General features: G+C 44.9%; 1 protein-coding gene across 15 annotated transcripts in view; it reads left to right on the top strand.

Annotated features, from left to right (window-relative positions):
- Window positions 1-16,634, top strand: part of LOC119177004 (uncharacterized) — a 282,220-nt gene that overhangs the window by 86,319 nt on the left and 179,267 nt on the right. For all 15 annotated transcript variants that reach the window (XM_075877943.1, XM_037428340.2, XM_075877938.1 and 12 more), the window contains one exon: window positions 2,581-2,775. In XM_075877943.1, coding sequence (XP_075734058.1) covers window positions 2,632-2,775 — 144 coding nt within the window. In that variant the 5' untranslated portion in view covers window positions 2,581-2,631. The remainder of the gene's footprint in view (window positions 1-2,580; window positions 2,776-16,634) is intronic.

Below are 16,634 nucleotides of genomic sequence, written 5' to 3'. Positions count from 1 at the left end.
CCACCAGGTAGCGCCACAGGCTATATTTGCGATTTTTAATGAAGAAATAAAAATAAAACTCCACTTCTCACGAGGAAAATGGAGTTCTATGAGGGACAATTTTTAGATCCGTGCAGTCATCTCATTTTATATTTTGGGCAGTTGTCGGTTCCTTTAAAAGAGCGCACACTCAAAGCTTCTGGATTGTCGTCCCACGCTGCAGCCCCTCCAGCAACACTCCGCTCCAAAGCCCTGCCCGGCTTGAACGTTGGACGGAGAATCCGTGGTTTGGACGTTCTTTTTATAAGTGGCACTATAATGATACCTCCTGTTTGGCACCATTGAGCTACACTTGCCTCAACACTCGCCACAATTATCAAAATGGCGGCTTCATGTGTGTACTCAAGCCAGGTGTTGGTGTAACGGCTATAGTGCCATCTAGGTGGCACTAGTTGCACACCTCTTTCTCAATGAAAAATGGCACGTTTTTCAAAATTGTTTAATGTTAGCCAACCCTGGAGTTTGGTGCAAAGAAATGGAAAAAAAGAAAAAGCTATCGGCCTAGATTCGATTAATACTCATTTGTCTTGCCATTAGTGGCAGTATTGCTAGGTTTAGTTTTCATTTTATGTTGATATTACTCCCACCCCTTCTCAGTTCAGTGTTACAATTAAACAGGTCAACCTACAATCATGTAAATATGGTGATCCTAGATTGCTTACAGGTAATAGGGACCAGCAAACGTGATGGTTTCTGAAATGTAGTTTGCGAACACAGTGAAAGATAAGTAACTTTTTGCGAGCAGTCAAGTGTTCAACTGGCCGCACCTAGTGGAAAAGATTAAGCAGAATGGGATAACCTTTGTTAATGTAGATACTTTAATATTTGGACATCTATAGGGCAATCTGGATAAACCGAAATTTGTAGAACCATGGAAAATTGTTTCAGTAAAACTTCACCCCTCATTTATTTCAATTTTTTTATAATTTAATGTTAGATAGATTGAAAATGCTTGTTAATTTCTATACAAATCTAATTTTATTTTTTTTCATCAGCAAAAACTCTTTCAAAGTGTTTAATAGCTGCCTTGAGCATGTTTCCTTGTGAAAAAGGCCCAAGCAGGGCCAAAAAGGCCCGGCTTGGGTCTTTTTGGCCTGCAGTATTCCACAAATAAATAAAATAAGTAATAAAAGTATTTGAGGTCATATGAATCACATGAGCACATGCCTAACTACCTATTTGCACTGCCTAGTGGTGAGGCACCTGCCATCAATTGCACTGTTAGGCTGGAAATATGTGTACCTGTTTTTGCTCCTTTGCAGCTACCATAAAGTATTGTGGGCCCAGTATTAAAATTGCGAAAACCTCAGAATCTTTCCAAAGTGTCAGCATAAGCCGAATTACTCGCCTCATTGTGGCCGTTACAGCACTCCTTTAGCCGCATGATGCGCTCCTATACTGTCACCAGGAAGATTAGAGCCGTCGAGTAGCACTGCGCTTTCAAAGAGGATGTGAGCTGCATCTCTTGGCTTTTCAAGATAGATATAAAAAGAATCCACTACGAGGGACTCCAAGCACGTTGTCTTAAGGCACTGAAACTGTGGCAAGGAGAAATTTAAATGCAAGGTCACGGATGGTGGGCCCGTCTTCAATGAAGACTTGGATAGTGCCTTTAGCTGAGCTGAATGAGTCATTCGCTGTGTTTATTGATGATGAGTAGGCATTAGTGTACACCCTCATTTACAATTTCAAAATAACCATACTTTCTTCAATATTGTAGCCACCATAGCACTGCTTTGTTGGCTGCCATCTTGTTTTTTTCTGTTTCGACTGGACCAGCACATTTACCTATAGTCTGATACAACTCATTAGAAGTCAGGGGATGCCCCGACTATAGCGCGGCGGCTAGTCGCCTCAGCTACTAAAGAAATAATCCTGCACTTGCTCTCGGCAACATTCTCTGCAGCTGGGGTCAACCGCCGGCCGGCTCATGACATCAGTCTGGAGTACACACCCATTGGTGCAGGCTTTTGTGTATCCACCTTTGAGTTGGAAATGCTGCCGCGCTTTGGTCGTCTTGGCGGGGCTTTCCCTGACTTCATAATAAAAATTTTCAGCAGGTGGAGTGGGCAGTTTTTGTGGTACTTTACAGTAAAGTCCCCTTTTGTGGAAACCCATTTTTACCCTTCAAAAATGATATTTGCCTTGTCTTTTTTTCTCTTTGCACTTGAACCAGGTCAGCTGATGTATTGGAAACATCATTTTTTTTTCCCTCTAGCACTGTCAGATAGTGAAGAGGCTGATGAAGATTTTCTGCAAGTGTGAAGTTGTGAATTTAGCGCCAAGAAGAAGTCCATACATGCAATGAAAATTTTTCATTATTGCTTTTCTTTTAAATTTGATGATTTGTCTCTTGAGCAATAGTTTTTTAATATTCCCAAATTCAGGAGCTTTTATTGCAGTTTGTGTGTTCTGCATAGAGCTACAACAGTTAAGTAAAAGCGGGCATACATATGGTATTAGTTACCAAGGTTTGCCTAATATTTAAGGTTTCAAGATTCAAATAAGTGTTGAAAAAGTCAATGAAATGTTCATTGCCAGTTAACCGAGAACATCAGTACGGATGCCGCGGAGGCAGCCCCTGCTGTGCCCATGGCAAAGAAGTGCCTCAACAGCCGCTCTATGGAGCCCCTGGAAGGAGAACTGGACTTTGAGGATGATGCTCCACCGGAGTCACCTAGCGGCACCTCACTTGACAAAGCGCCAAGCAAAGAGAACAAGGGTGGCAAAACAAAAGTAAGAACATCTTTTATTATTTACCCTCTGTTTCAGAGATGTCCTGAGTGCTGGCCCTCTGTTTTCTAATATAACTTAGCCCAAGAAAATTATATCACCTTTGATAAATATGTCCAATGTCAGCCCACAAGGAATCGTGCACCATGTAAAGTGCAACTCTCATTCTGTGTCCCCTGATTTTGGGAGTTCCCACGTCCTACAACAGCTTAATGCAGTTCTGGCAAATTTCTTATAGAGGAAATGCATTGAAAGGCTCGATTTTTCCATATGATATTGCATACCTCTCGTTTCATATGATAACTTGTGCAGAACCATGAACTCGGTGACAGGTTTGTCAGACGTACTAGTGCCATCCAGTAGCATCCTTGTGCTTGTCATCATTGTTGTTTTCCAATACAGTCAATCCCGGATATGTCGAACTCGCATAATATGCACCTCCAACCTTAGTCATCAAAATTTGGATTTTTTTCGCTCGCATGATAAATTCACCCCTACATTCATCCACTCCAGTTCCACAAACTGACATGTGGCGGCTCCTTGCCCGTTGATGTTATAAAACTGTTTTTTATTATGCTGAATCCCCTCGCTTCTCTCTCCCCTTTCTCGCCAGCTACCATGTGTAGTTTTTTTGTTTTGCTGTATATCTGTGCGTGGCACGCTACCGTCTTTTTTAATTATCTGTGCATCAGAGCAGGAGTGTAAATGGTGTAGAGACTTTGCTCACTGTATGCTCGTAAGCATACAGTGAGTGAAGGTCACAAAACTGCCCGTGCCAACCAACGGTCGTTTCTTGCAAATACGAAACTCAAAGCCCAACCACATGAACACAATTTACGAGAAATGGCGTCAGGATTTGCTGTCGTGAAAGTCCAATTGTCGTTCTATTGTAGGTATGTCATAGGTTTCTGGAAAGCAAAAAAAAAAAAAAAAAAAAAAAAAAAACAAATGTCTTGTCGCCCAGGAAAGAGGGTCACGATTTCCGTAACATAGTTTTTATATGCTTAAAACCATAAAAGAAATATGATTCGAATATTTTCCATGTTATTCATGGAAAGTAATTCAGCTTCAAACGCTGGATAAAAGTGGTTTCTATAAACATGGTGACTCTCTCCTCGTAACTTTATTAGAGAGGCTGCGAAAGTATATATCATTAGAAGTGGCATTCAAATTTTTTGATAGTTCATAAGGCAAGAATATATATATATATATATATATATATATATATATATATATATATATATATATATATACACACACACACACAGAAGAATAACTTGGTTGCCGCAAGGTTATAAATATGAAAGTAGATGCGCTTTCACATAAGAACTGTTTATTGTGCCGACGTTTCGACGGGAACCCCGTCTTTTTCAAGGCATAATAATATTTACACATGTTCCGTGTCTTCTTATAGCCTGTCGTGACAGGAGGGAAGGGGTCAAAAGAAAAGTAAAAAAAAAGAAAAGAGAAAGAGAGAAAAAAAAGAAGAAGAAACAGCGAAACGGGACGAGAAACATTAAAAAATCTAGGAGAAGAAGCAAGACCGACACGGCGTAATTAGAAAGGGGCAGCATCTCAACAGAGTAGGGCAGAAGTAGATGAGCAATGTCATCATTGTCAACAATACCTCCCCCGCACCCACTCTTCCCCAAGTGGGCAGTGCGCCGCCGTTCTTGTATTTCACCTTTCCGTGTAGTCCGCTAGCGGCTCGTTCCTCTTTGAAGTTTAAGAAAAGTTAATGGGGGAGCTTAAGCGCTTCGAGTGCGTGCTGGTGGCGTCGGGAGGAATGAAAAAGCCGGTGATTGAGGTGCCGCCATCGATATTCATTATGTGCAATGGCTCCTTGTCAGTGAACGAACAGAATGTGCGTTAAAAATTAAAGAAGAAAAAAAGAACAGGGGGGGGGGGGAGGAGACTGTACGACATCCGGGACAGTCACCACACAGTTGCGGCTGACTGGGGAGACATGCGCGCATGTATGATAAAGTTAAGGAAACCACCTAGCTGTCAGCTCTTTGTCAGTGAAGGAACAGAATGTGCGTTAAAACTTAAAGAAGAAAAAAAAAGGAAAAGAAAAAGGGGGGGAGGGGACCGTACGACATCCGGGACGCACTTATCTGTGCGTTCCGGCTGTGCTTGATGCGGCAAATGATTTCTATATTGTCAGATGCATAGGCTAAAAGCTTTGTTAGCGGGTGATATTATCGTCGTAATGAAACCGGACTGATTAGAGAGAAGCGTTTGCGTCTTTTAGCGGTCGTAACGCTGACAGAGTGCCTGGGTGTTCATTTATTCCGTATTTTATCGTGTTAAATTTGTAGATGAAATAACATTCTCGTTCCCGTTCTCTGATTGTTCAAAAGTTGTTTTCTAGTAGTGTAACCTTGATGTCATCAAAGCTGTGGTCTTTTAATGTGCAGTGTTTTGAAAGTGGAAGGCCTGGCAGAGATCGTACATGTGCCCGATGGTTGTTGAATCTAATTCTAAACGGAGTGTCTGTCTGGTCCACGTATTGCTTGTTACATACCCCACATTCCAGGAGGTATATGACGTTGTCTGAGTTACAGTCTAGTGCACCTCTTATCCTGTGCTTAAAATCCGAGTGGGTGCTTTTCGCCACTGTCGTTGTCTGCATGTGTTTGCATACCTTGCATCTGCTTTTTCCGCAAGGGTGACACCCAGTTTGAGATTTCACACCTATCTTTGAATTTATTAAATGATCCTTTATATTTTTCGGCCGTCTGTATACAACACAAGGAGAAGTGAAAATTTCGGATAGTCGCACGCTCTGTTCCAATTGTTAAAGTTTTTCTTAGGACCTTGTTTATGTTTTGTGGGTTGCTCGTGAAAGTTAAGAGCAAGTTTTTGTTGCGGTGTTGGTCGGTGTTTTTCTGGTGGTTGAGAAGAATCTGGCAGTCCAGATTTTCAGCTTTTTTGATGGCGTCATCGATGATAGCTGGCGGGTATTCTTGAATAAGGAGTACTTCGCGCATATGTGTGCTGTTTTTGTGGAAGTCCTCGGTGCGGGAGCAGATTCGTCGGAATCTGTGTGCTTGGGAATAGGGAATGCTGGTCTTGCAATGTCGCGGGTGGCAGCTTTTGAAGTGCAGGTATTGTTGCCTGTCCATAGGTTTTCTGTATACGCTAGTTACCAATGCACCATCGTCAACTCGAATGAGTACACCAAGAAAGTTTATTTCAGTGTTAGAGTAGGAGTGTGTAATATAAATGCTGGGGTGTACCTGGTTGAATGCCTGTATGAATTTGAGGAGCTCGTTTTTGGAATGTGTCCAAATTATGAATATATCATCTAGGTACCGTTTATAGAATAATGGTTTGATATCACAAGATGAAAGAAAATTGGACTCTATTGGTGCATGAATATGTTAGCGTAGTTTGGGGCCATTCTTGTACCCATTGCCGTGCCGCTGATTTGAAGGTAGTACTGGTTGTTAAATTCAAAGCTGTTCAATTCGAGTACAAGTCTTGTGAAGATTTTAATTACTTTTTTGCTTGGATAAGCGACAGGGTTGTGTGTGCCATACGACTCAACAAGCGCCCTTACACCATCGTCATGTGGGATATTTGTGTAGAGTCAGCTAACATCCAATGTTATGAGAAATGCACCGTCTGGAATTTTCACGTCTGCTATTTCCCGAAGGAAATGGTTTGTGTCACGCAAGAAGGACTCATGTGTGGGTGGTATGTCTTTGATTAAAGAATCAATATAACTGGAAATGGGCTCCGTTAACGTTCCCGTGCCTGATATAATGGGTCTGCCAGGGTTATTCTCTTTATGAATCTTCGGCAGCATGTAAAAACGACCAGGCGCCGAATGTACCGTAATAAGTGCCTTTTTAAGCTTTGAATCAATGGCGCCTTTACGTGTGAGGTTCTCTAGGGTTGTTACAATGATCTTTTTGTGCTCCGTGGTAGGGTCAAAGTCGAGGTGTTTGTAGAATTGTTTATTTAGTTGTCGCTTGCCTTCCTTAATTTAGTCCGATCTATTCAGTACAACAATCGCGCCTCCTTTTTCTGCTGGTTTAATGACGAGATCTTCGCAGTTGCTCAACGTGAGTAGTGCCTCTTTTTCTCTTTTTGATATGTTAATCATGCTTGGTTTGTGCACCTTGTACGCATGTATAACATCTTTTTGAACCGCGTCTTTATAGAGATCCAGATGTCGAGTTCTGTTGGCGTCTGGGGTCCATTGCCGTCCGATTACCCCACGAAAAAGTGCGTTATGTTTTTCGGGTTTATCAAAGAAATATTCCTCCAATCGTAAATTTCGTGCGAAGTCGTCTAGGTCTTTTAGGAGCGTGAATTCATCGTACCTTCCGTTGCCAGGGCAGAATGTAAGTCCGCATGATAGTATACTCAATTCTTCTTTGCTAAGTTCTTTATCGGAAAGGTTAATAACGTTTGGCTCTTTGGGGTGTGGTGGCAAATTTTTTTGAACGTGAGATGGTTTGGTATTTTTTCTGTAAGCAGCAGTGGGTATAGCTTGTGACACAATGTCCCGCGCAAATTTTTTCCTCTTAAGTTTTTGAATTTCCTCCGTTTTTTTGTGCTCAAATACGATGAGTTCTTTAGCTTCCCACTCCGAAAGAGAAAAGTTATTTCTTATATACCCCTCCTCGTCTGTCAGTGCGTTTAGAGTCTTTCTACAGTGTTCGATGGTGACCTTAGTTAGCTCCTGTGTGGCATGATCAAGAATTTCATTCCACTGTTTCATATCCCTTTCGGCAAAGTTATGCATTGATGGGGTTAGCGACAAGCGCAGCCCCTTCGGAGCCGTACCCGCCAGTACATATTGTTCGAGGCTTTGCACGTGAAGTTCGTGCCGTATTCTTTTGTCAATAACTTTTCTAAGTTTAAGAAAATTTGGACCCGTTCTATGGCCTAGTTCATCTGAAACAGACGGTGTTTGCCCACTCGCACAGCCAGCATGTCACTTTACACAGACGCGGCGAATAGAGCCGCAAGGTACCCGGAGGTCGTACCTGGTTTGGGTTAGAGCTCCATCCCGTTCTGCCTCCAGTGACCAGCTGGCCTGTAGACGCCTGCTGTTGGCTGCTGGTGGTTGCTGCTTGCTCTTTGATAATGCTGGCTGCTGATTTTTTCTTGCGGATGGTTGATTCTGGCCACTCGTTGCTGTTGATTGTGGTACAGCTGGCCGTCGTTGTTGGCTCGGATTAACCTTCGTCGCCGTTTCCGGGATGTTTTTCGTAGGCGTCGACGACAGCCGTGGCAAGCGTGATGGCGGTTGTGCTCTCGGTGAGGGGAGTCCCGACGGGGTATGCTGGCCTGTAGAAGGGGCAGCGGCTGTTTCTGGGGCTGATTGGTTCATTTTCTTCCCTTTGCCGCCTCGACAGGTGGCATCGGAAGAGTCACGCCGCAGTGCTTGGGAGTAGGATGGTGTCTCCCGAAGCTCGTACGCCCCCGCCTCCGGTTGTGGCGCGTGTTCCAGCCAGTTGGTGATGTATGGCCGCCATAGGTCGAGGAGCATGTTGTAGATGTTCCAGGCCAGGAGAGACACTCCAGCGAAGCTGGGGTGCAGACCATCGGCCGCGAGCACGGTCCACGGCGGGAGCGCGTCGATGCGATGGTTCACATAGAAGATGCCCTCTCTCTCATGGCACAAACTCAGCAGTTGCAGGTTAAACTCCCGAGCCTCGAAGTTGAACCGCCTCACCGCACGCCAGTTGTGTCGGCGGAGTCGTTGGTTGGGGGCTCGTGGGAGCACTAGTGTGGCAAACACCATAGGAATATCTGGTCTCCCATGCCGGATGCGGTCAAGGAGGGCGACGTAACGGTCGAATGCTGTCGGGGCATTCGTATTGCCCAGGTCGTTAGTTCACTGACAAGGAGCTGACAGCTAGGTGGTTTCGTTAACTTTTTCATGCATGCGCGCATGTCTTCCCAGTGAGCCGCAACTGTGTGGTGACTGTCCCGGATGTCATACAGTCTCCCCCCCCTGTTCTTTTTTCTTTTTTTCTTCTTTAATTTTTTACGCACATTCTGTTCCTTCACTGACAAAGAGCCATTGCACATAATGAATATCGATGGCGGCGCCTCAATCACCGGATTTTTCATTCCTCCCGACGCCACCAGCACGCACTCGAAGCGCTTAAGCTCTCCCCATTAACTTGTCTTAAACTTCAAAGAGGAACGAGCCGCCAACGGACTACACGGAAAGGTGAAATACAAGAACGGCGGCGCACTGCCCACTTGGGGAAAAGTGGGTGCGGGAGAGGTATTGTTGACAATGATGACATTACTCATCTACCTCTGCCCTACTCTGTTGAGATGCTGCCCCTTTCTAATTACACCGTGTCGGTCTTGCTTCTTCTCGTAGATTTTCTATATTTTATTTAATGTTTCTCGTCCCGTTTCGCTGTTTCTTCTTTTTTTCTCTCTCTCTCTTTTCTTTTTTTTACTTTTCTTTTGACCTCTTCCCTCCTGTCTCGAAAAGCTATAAGAAGACACGGAACATGTGTAAATATTATTATGCCTCGAAAAAGACGGGGTTCCCGTCGAAACGTCGGCACAATAAACAGTTATGTGAAAGCGCATCTACTTTCATATATACATGTGTGTATATATATATATATATATATATATATATATATATATATATGTACGTATATGTATATATATATATATATATATATATATATATATATATATACACACACACACACACACACACACACACACACACACACACACACACACACACACACACACACACACACACACACACACACACACACACACACACACACACACACACACACACACACACACACACACACACACACACACACACACACACACACACACACACACACACACACACACACACACACACACACACACACACACACACACACACACACACACACACACACACACACACACACACACACACACACACACACACACACACACACACACACACACACACACACACACACACACACACACACACACACACACACACACAGTCGAAACCCCGTGAGTACGAAATCCCTGCGGCAACGAAATATTTCTGGATGTATTACGTATCTCGCGGCAACAAAATGTTTTTGGACAGTGATCCCGCATTAACGAATTTTCTACGACGGTGCGGGCCTTTTTTTACTCTCCTGCCAAAGGTTAACTGTCGAAAATATGCTTGTAAACGTCTGCTTTAGTGGCGCGAGCGTGGGTACCGCCGTTTTTGTTTATTTAAGGGGAATGCGGCTTTGGGATTGCGAAAAATGGCAGAAAAACCGATGTTTTGACCTTATATTCCATATATTCCTAGGCCATATATTCCTAACCCCGGCCGTTGCTTCCAATGTCAGAAATATGGCCACGGCTCGCAGAGCTGTCGTGGCCGGAAAACTTGTACTCTGCGTGGAGTCTTGAGCCACACGCGACCGACAACTTCGAAGCACCGGCACACTGTGTGAACTGTGGTAGGAATTTTTTTTTTGGAAAAAAGAAAAAGAGATCATCACATGAAATATAAAAGAAAACATCACATTTAAAGAAGCAAGAAGAGTATCACCATTTTATGGTCCCACATATGCTGATGCGGCGCGTCAGGGGGCAGCGTCGCACCAGCCCTCGCCACTCCTTTGGCCTGCGCAAAGCGAGCCATCGGCTGTGGCGCCTGCCCCCAAGGCGGCAGTAGTTGAGTGTACTCCGCCTACTATTGAACAGAGACCAGAGGCTCTAGGGTCCTCGGGTCTCAAGGCCTCGCCTTACCAGGCGAGGCCCAAACTTCGAACAACCAGCTCGCATGTGCGGGCATCCAGTGCCTCCGAGGAGGCATTGGATGCGGCGGCACCCCTGGTGCTGAAAGAACGGCACAGCTCTCTGGAGTGCGCCAAGAGAACTAAAAAGCTCATAACAGTGCCTAATTACTGCCCTGTTACTTGAGCTCGAACTTTCAGCTTAAGGGGGGACGTGGGTCTTAGAAAAGTAAAAAGTGGCCAAAAAATTGATTTTGAGAAAAACGCATTTTCTGAATCTTTGAACCTATAAGCACCTCTCCTTAAATTATTAACGCTAAATTCGATAAAAAAATAGGTTAAAATCTATTTTCAAACCATCACGGGAGTCGCAAAACAACCCGCAAAACAGAAAATTTGTTCGAACTTCCCCCGCGCCGCAAGCGAAGCAGCCGGCGGATCGGCGCCATCTTGGGCTTGTTTTGAAGCTGGTTCCTTTGTGCGCGTTTTGCGGGCTCTCAAAATGGCGTAGCTCCAACACAACGACTGCCCTCCCCCGTTTCGCGAAGCCGTCTGCCGGACCGCTGATTGGCTAGAGCGCGCGCGCGCCGGCGAGCCCCCCCCCCGTCTTGCGCTTACCATTGGCTGGCGCGGCGGCGCGGCCAAGGTTGCTCGCTCTTTTTTTTTTGTTTGGTGTTGCTCCGTCGGCGCCTGCTCTCGTGCGTGTTATCTCGTCTGCTACCCGCTCGTGTACCGACGTCGCCGACGTATACGTCTTTCTGCATTCTGCCGGCATGGCTTGGGAAGCTCGCCTGAAGAACACTCGTCAAGCTTTCGGCAGGAAACGAAAGCGAGCGTGGAATGCGCGGCAGAAGGGAGCGGCCTGAGCAGTGGCTGAAGCCATCAGCCGCTTTAATCAGGGGGCCACGAAGAGCAATGAAGCGATTGCTGAGAAGCTAGGCTACAGTGCAGGAAATCTCTTCATGCGTCGTAGCCTTGAAAAGGATAAAACCAGGCTTCACAAATCGCGGAGGGAGCACCTGCAGAGCAGTTCAACGAAGGCAACCCTTGCAAAGTGACATAAGCCTGCAAGAGACACTGCATACAGCCCTGGCATGCTGTAGAATTGTAAGGATGTCTGGGACAAAAATGTGTGTTTTACTTGAAATAGTGTTTTATGTATAAAAGGGCGATGTTTTTATATATAACATGTGTCTTCCTTTGGTTTTCAGTGCACTAGAACAGCCACAAAGTTGTAGACTGGGTTCCTTATACTGATTCAACGGCCAGTACACAGTTTTTAAATGAGCTGTGGCAAATATTTTGGGAAGGTGCATTGACACATTTTGTACAGCCATACTCACATAATGTAGAGCTATACAACAGTGCCATTTTTATTGCTCTAGCTTTACTTTAGCAAAAGTTACAGTTATTAGAAACTTTAAATGCGTTTTTCTCAGTTCGATGTTTTTGTGCACCACACTAAACCTTAGGGGTTTTTCTTATATGTTACTGTTGATTGAGAATGACAAACTTGGTATCATTTTATTTGTAATAACATTACCTATGGGGTGATGCTATTTTGATTACTCTAGAAGCATACTGTTAATTAGAATTATGGATAGTAATGAGCGAAAATTGAACAGAATATCCATTGTAAGTGCTGGTCTGTTTTCTTATCTATATAATGCCTAAAAATTAATAAAAATAGCATCACCCCATACAGAAAGCCCAAAAAGCCCCCAATGAAGTGCATAATTAATTAAATAACAGATGTTAATATCTTTTTATCCACTGAAGCTATTTCAGAAACAATTACATATTTGAAATCAGCACGAAAAACTGTCCAAGATGGTGAGGTTTGGTCAAGATTGAGCCAAAAACAGAAAAAAAAATTTTAAAGACCCATGTCCCCCCTTAAACAAGTCACTCCCTTAATGTACACACAGCACTACTTTACATCCAATACGGAAACACAAATTATACATTGGAACGTCAGAGGAGTGCCTAATAACCTCGACGACATCCAAGAGCTCTTACACAACGCTGACCAAAAGGGCTGTGTGTACAGGAAACACACCTAAAATTCTCCAATACAAATTTTCTACGTGCTTACATCATATTCCGAAAGGATCGAGATGATGCTGTGGCGTCATCCGGTGGCGTGGCCATTATGGTTAATCAAGGAGTAGCGTGTACAAATTTACCACTCCAAACATCTCTTGAGGTGGTGGCTGTCCGAGCAGTACTTCTGAACAAACCCATCACCGTCTGCTCTCTGTACATACCTCCGCACCACCGTTTTGAAAGACTTGAATTCCAGTCTTTAATAGACGAACTACCTGAACCCTATCTGCTCCTAGGAGACCTAAATGCACATAGCGGTCTGTGGGGCGATTCTCGCTGTGATGCACGAGGTCGTCTCATTGAACAGTTTCTCTGGAAAATCATAAATAATTCGTATGGAAATGACCATTTTCCTGTAGTGTTGAGTTCACCAACTACATATGAATGTCCTCCACATGTTCCCAAATGGCTGATAAACAAAGCAGACTAAGAACAGTTTCACAACACTACTCGTTTAAGTTAGACTGACATATGTAGGTTAAACATAAATGAAGCTGTGCAGTACTTCACAGCTTTTCTTACCGACGCAGCAGCCAAGTGCATACCGCAAACATCTGGAATGCCTGGCAAGCGACGTGTTCCATGCTGGAACACTGAGTGTTGGAATGCGCGAAAGGAGCAGAACAGGGCTTGGAGGTTGCTTCGGACCTCACCTACAGCCGTTAATCTTGACAGCTTTGACAGCTTCAAGTAAATTAAGTCTCAAGGCAGGAAAACGCGTCGGTAGGCCAGAAGAGAAATCTGGCAGAAGTTCTTATCAGGGATCAATCCATATACACAGGAGGCTAAAGTCTGGAACATGTTTGGTAGAATAGCAGGAAGACAAGTACACTCACTCCCACTCGTAAACACACATGGGGAAAGCTTGGAAGATCAGGCGAACTTCCTGGGCACACACTTCTGTCTGGCTCGTCACCCTATACTGATTCTTTCCATAAATACAAAATGAAAATAGAAAAGTAGAAACTAGAACACAAATGTACAAAATAAGAGGCATACAGCCAAACTTTCAGCCTAGATGAGCTCCAAGCATCACTAAACCTCTGCAATAATTCCGCCCCTGGTTCCGACCGCGTGCTGTATGAAATGCTTAAACATCCCCAATTGAAACCCAAAAAAACCTTACTTTGTTTGTACAATGCTATCTGGTTTTCTGGCACTATCCCTGCTTCCTGGAAAAAGCCCATTACTATTCCCATTTTGAAAGAGGGCAAGGACCCTTCTTCTGTTTCGAGTTATAGGCCTATTGCACTTACAAGCTGATTGTGCAAACTCTTCAAAAAAAAAAAAAATGATAAACTGCCAACTTGTGTATTTTCTTGAAACAAAGAATTTGCTCGACCCGTTCTAGTGTGGATTTCGAGAGGGTAGATCCACCACCGACCACCTTGTTCGTATCGAGGCAGCGATCAGAGGCGCTTTCGTCCACAAACAATATTTTCTCTGTGTGTTCCTCGATATCGAAAAGACATATGATACAACATGGCGCTTAGGAATATTGAGAGACCTGTCCCAGCTTGGCATGTGTGGCAGAATGTTTACCATAATTGAAAGTTACTTGTCAAACTGTACATTCCGTGTTCGAGTGGGCAGCTTTTTTCCAAAACATTTGTTCAAGAAGCAGGAGTGCTACAAAGTGGGGTACTTAGTTGCACACTTTTTATTATCAAAATGGATTCTTTGCGCTTGTCCATGCCTCGCAATATGTTTTATTGCACATATGTCGACGACGTACAGCTTGGTTTCAAATCTTGTAATCTGGCCATGTGGTAGCGGCAGGTTCAGCTTGGTTTGAACAAAGTATCCAATTGGGCAGAAGAAATTCTGGACCCGATTCTTGGATGCCAAGCTAACCTTCATACCACACATGTGGTATTTAAAAAACAAGTGCATAAAAGGAATGAACGTTCTAAAAGTGTTGTCACGCACTACTTGCGAAAGTGACAAGAAGTGTTTAATGAATTTGTATAAAAGCCTCATACGTACCCGCCTAGATTAAGGAGCAATAGCATATCAGTCGGCGACACCTACTGTCCTCAAAATGCTTGACCCTGTTCATCATCTAGGCATCCGTCTCTCTACGGGTGCTTTTCGCACTAGCCCCGTGGAAAGCCTGTATGTGGAATCAAACGAATGGTCGCTCCACCTACAGAGATGTTACATGTCTTTTAAATATTATCCTAAAGTGAACGCAGACAGTGAACACCCTTCACATTCGACAATTAATGACATGTCAAATTCTGCTGTGTTTGAAAAACGGCCTTCTATGAGACAGGCCTACTCACTCTGTGTTAGGGGCCTAGCGCAAGAAACCGGTGTGCCACTTAAGGGGGGACGCGGGTCTTAGAATGGTGAAAAATGGCCAAAAAGTCGATTTTGAGAAAATGCGATATTTGAAATTTTTAGACCTATAAGCACGTGTCCTCAAATTGTGAACGCTGAATTCGATCAGTAAATGGATTAAAATTGATTATGAAGTTGTCATGGGAGCCGCAAAACAACCCACGGCAGGTCAAATTCGTTCAGACTTCCCGTGCACGCTGCCGGCCGATCCCCGCCATCTTGGGCTTGTTTTGAAGCTGATTCCTTTGTGCGCATTTTGCCACCCTTCAAAATTGCGTCGCTTAAACATAACGGCTGCCCTCGCCCCTTTTCCGGAGCCCCCTTCCGGGCCGCTAATTGGCCAGAGCACGTGCGCACCAGGCGAGCCCCCTGTTCCTTCCTTCCCATTAGCTGATGCGGCCAAAGTTGCCGGCGCTTTTTTTTTTGTATATTGTTCGTCGGCCGCCGGTTCCCGTTCGCGCACGTTGTTTATCTGCTTCCCGCACGTGCCTGCTTATGCTACGCGACCGACGCACCGACTTTCTGTCTTTTGCCGGCATGATTGAAGGTGCTTGTCTAAAGAAGAAGACGCGCCAAGCGTACGACAAGAAACGGAGGTGCCCGTGGAACGCCGGCCAGAAGAAAGCAGCCGACAACGTGCAGCCGATTTCGCCCGATGCCGCCGAAGCGGCGCATTCCGACGACGGCGCGCAGCCGCGGCCGCTTGTGTCCGAAGCGGTGCACTCTCCTGTGCCTTGCAGCAGCACCTCATCGGATTGTGTCGTCGTCGGATCGTCATCTTGCACTTCCAGCAGCGTCCTAGACCGCATTGACACGGCGTTTTATTCGGCGGACAAGTTTGCTGAGTGCACAAAAAATGCAGCGGGCTTGAAGGCATCACTCGCATCGCAGTGCGCGACGGAACGTAAGTTCGAGGTACTAGATATTGATCTGGAGGATGGTGGCAAAGAAAACGGGACAAAATTTGTTATTGTTGATCTAACGGCGATACGCTCGTTATTTGGACTTGTCGCGTGCCCAGAATGCGGTGAAAGAAGCGTCACTATTTCAAAGGCCAAGAAGCTGTGTTCAAAGCTCACAGTCACGTGCGGCAGTTGTGACTTTCGCGAAGAGTGTTTTTCGTCCCCACGTATAGTCGACGAGACCGACGCGAAAATAAGGCCGTTTGAATTTAATATGCGTGCCATGAAGGCCATCAACAGTATCGGCAAGGGGGCAACGGCTCTGTCGGACTTCTTCGCCGGGATGAATATTTCGCATCGAGGGCTTCATCACAAGAGTTATTAAAGCCACATGAATATAATGAAAGAAGCCTGCTGTGCGACTGCTGCCGAATGCGAAGCGGCGAGCGTTGCTCGCGTCAAGGAGCTCTATGCGGAGTTCAGCAACAAGCCCGGAAACGTCGACGTCATTTATGACGGCACCTGGCTTACGCGTGGTCACAGCTCGCATATATCTGTTGGCTGCATTGTTGAGATGTATAGTGGCCTCGTGATATCGTGCTATCGAACTTTTGCCGGGCTTGCACCATAGGACCCAAGGAAGGAGAAGCAAGACATTCTGCCTGGCTCATTCAGCATGGCCCTCTGTGCCAGAAGAATGTTGATTGTAAGGCTGGCCAGATGGAAGTGGAGGCAGGACTACGCTTGTTTCAGCGGTCACTTGAAG

Source organism: Rhipicephalus microplus, chromosome X (genome assembly GCF_043290135.1).
Source record: "Rhipicephalus microplus isolate Deutch F79 chromosome X, USDA_Rmic, whole genome shotgun sequence".
In the NCBI taxonomy this organism is placed as follows: domain Eukaryota; kingdom Metazoa; phylum Arthropoda; class Arachnida; order Ixodida; family Ixodidae; genus Rhipicephalus; species Rhipicephalus microplus.
Note: the sequence above shows the minus strand (reverse complement) of the source record. Positions and strands in the feature narration are given on the sequence as shown.